This window comes from Cystoisospora suis, assembly GCF_002600585.1.
Source record: "Cystoisospora suis strain Wien I chromosome Unknown contig_864, whole genome shotgun sequence".
NCBI classification, from domain to species: Eukaryota; Apicomplexa; class Conoidasida; order Eucoccidiorida; family Sarcocystidae; genus Cystoisospora; species Cystoisospora suis.
In genome coordinates, this window is record NW_027153665.1 from 1 (window position 1) to 2,654 (window position 2,654).

The window sequence follows — 2,654 nt, forward strand, 5'->3', positions numbered from 1 at the left end:
AAGAATTAATGACTCCCAGCGGGCCCGTATCAGCTAGTGGAGAATATCAACAAGGTCATCGGGAACAAGGCGCAGGAGGCATAGGTGCAGGGGCTGGTCCTGAGGTCCTTGGTCCATGGGTTGTCCCTAGGAACGTGAGAGTGAAGAACTCAGAGCTCGCGGCAGGGCGTCAAGAGCTGTTGGCTATAGCGAGAGAGCTGTTCTTCCCCGGGGGGGCGGACACTGAAACGGGGCATTCACCTGGCGAAGCGATGCCTTTGCTTCTCCCTCCACCGGGGGGAGAACAAGCCGAACTCGCCTTTGAGAAGCTGTTTCCGGTAGACACAGTTTATCATTGTCGAGACGAGAATGGACAATTCAAGGTGCTCGGGGTCGGACGAGTCTTGGCTGTAGGCTCCTCGGGGGTTGTCTGCCTCGCCGCGGACATCACGGATTTGACGCGTGCCAGAAAGTATGCTGCAAAATTCTATTATTCGCTTCTTGTATTAGATTCGGAATCAGATATCAAATACGGTAACTCGGTCATTATTCAGACCGAACGGCGTGCGAGGTCGAGTAGAGAAAAACTTCTCTCGAAGGTCTCATCCGAACAGGAATTGTTGCAACATGGAGTAGCCGTCCCACGCGGCTTTTATACCCTTGACTGGTCAAGAAGGCCGCCTCCACGCCAGATGAATACCCCCCTGATCACCTCTGTGCGAAAGGGAGGTGGCTCTTTCACTACTTCGTATGTGTTGTTTGGCAGCCATGTTATGGTGATGCCTCTCCTGGGGCCGGATCTTTTCCACATTTTCCAGCGGGACCGCACAGACAATGTCCTGAAATACACTTTCGTGATGTTAGTTAGGAGGGTTGCATACCTTAACAGTCTCGGCCTTGTGCACAGAGACATCAAGCCAAGCAATATCGCAGTCAGTCCTGAGACAGGAGAGCTGTTCCTCGCGGATCTCGAGTTCGTCGGGGACATGGGTGCAGAAAGCAGATGCCAGGATTACCTCTCTCGGCGCTACGTGGCCCCAGAACGTGCCAAGTGCATTGTCGAGGGGACTGCCAAGTATCTAGTGGATGAGTGGGTGGATAGTTGGGCACTCGGAGTATCCCTTTATTTTATCCTGTGTGGGAGCGATCTTCCATTTGGACACTTCGAGGTTTCCACAGCAGAAGACCTACTTGAGAGATACCAAGAAAACTTCAAAATCCTTCTCCAATCACTGAACAGAGAGACATTCATGGGCGACAGATGCCCCCGTATGAAGGAAAGTCATGTCGCCCTCATGGACATAGTTAGGCTTCTTCTCGATCCTCACAAGCCGACAAGGTGGACAGCCCGAAGGCTTGTGCAGGAACATCCATTTTTCCAGGTTGCGCAGGACTGATAATATTTCGATTTCAGCAGCGGGAGAGCGAGCGCTCAGTCGGAAAGGGACGAGTTTACGGCACGGGGCCTGGGAAGGTGCAGCGGAGGACGGCGAAGACGAGGACTTGGGGAGCTTCGCCGTTACGCTGCGATTCTCAATGGAAGGGGTGAAAGAAATCACTCGGGAAATGGAGACGGTACCTGGTGAGAGGCAAAGAAGATGAGGCACGGGAGAAGAAGGTGAGAAATGTACCACTGTGATACGACGGAGGGACCGAAAAACGCCAGGGCAAATCAGACGAGGACCGTTTTAGGGGAGACCGAAGCAGGATTCGCGTGAGGCTCTGTGCTATGCTACTCAGACTAGGGAAGCTATCCTAGACACTTTCATTCTATGCNNNNAAGTGGAGACACCGCTGACACGCGTGGTCTGACATCATCGGTGAAGCGAACAACTATGTCACTCCCTCGCGTGCTCTGTGCGTCGCTTCACCCCAACCGTTTTGACTGGAAAACACTTTGTCTCCGGTATTCATTGCTTTCCGTTTTGCGTTGTCGTGGAGTGGTAGACCCAGAAGCCGTGCGGCTCGACAAGGGGCACCCGTTCATTCATTCCTTTTCGTTAGTTTCAAGGTCCGGTTCACAGTGTAAGACTGGAAGCAGTAGATTAGAGGGGAGACCGACGGATTATAGCCAGCAGAGTGTTTTCATTCTTTTTTCCCTCACAAAGCCAGTATTCAGAAGTCGAGGACGTTTCCTGACAGTTTAGTCAAGTTCCTATTCTTCATAAGTCTGTCAGGACTTGTGTGAGGACGGCGAAAACTAATGTTCGGCGCCCGCGGTGAAGAAATACGGGGAAATAGACGGTGCGACTGAACCGCCTCTCTTTTCGACATGCGAACGCGGCTGCCGTCGTGTCTACAGCATGACTGCACTTCTTCGAGTCTTTCGTTACTCTCTTGATTGATTCGGAGATCATGCTCTTTCCCCAGAATAAAGCTGTCTCGGTCTCGACAAGGAGCGTAGATGGTGTGTGTGCCTGGAAATCCTGGGGGGAATGGACAGAGAAAACGCATGTTTCAAGAGAATCGAGGTCCTGAGGTCAGAAAGAGGCAGCGAGCCGATTTTCACCAACATGTCTGCTACAGCAACGGCCTCAGGAGGCCGAGAAGAGGAGAAGCTGGCACACGAGGTAGAATGCGAAGACCTCCGGCAGGATGTCACAGCTCCTAGCACGTACACACTTTTTGACCCGCACTGAAGGGACGGAAGAGAATAAATCTGATTCTCAAACTCC

At 52.3% G+C, this 2,654-nt stretch overlaps 1 protein-coding gene across 1 annotated transcript; it reads left to right on the forward strand.

Moving 5' to 3' along the window:
- The first annotated feature begins 2 nt into the window (after positions 1–2).
- On the forward strand, positions 3–2,403 carry CSUI_002064 (rhoptry kinase family protein rop37 (incomplete catalytic triad)). Its single transcript, XM_068062266.1, has one exon. It carries the CDS (start codon positions 9–11, stop codon positions 1,374–1,376), a length of 1,368 nt encoding a protein of 455 aa, XP_067925757.1. The 5' UTR covers positions 3–8; the 3' UTR covers positions 1,377–2,403.
- Positions 2,404–2,654: the final 251 nt, after the last annotated feature.

Bases quoted from the DNA above. Each gene is read 5' to 3' on its own strand.
- CSUI_002064 (XM_068062266.1), top strand. From the start codon at position 9: ATGACTCCCAGCGGGCCCGTATCAGCTAGTGGAGAATATCAACAAGGT.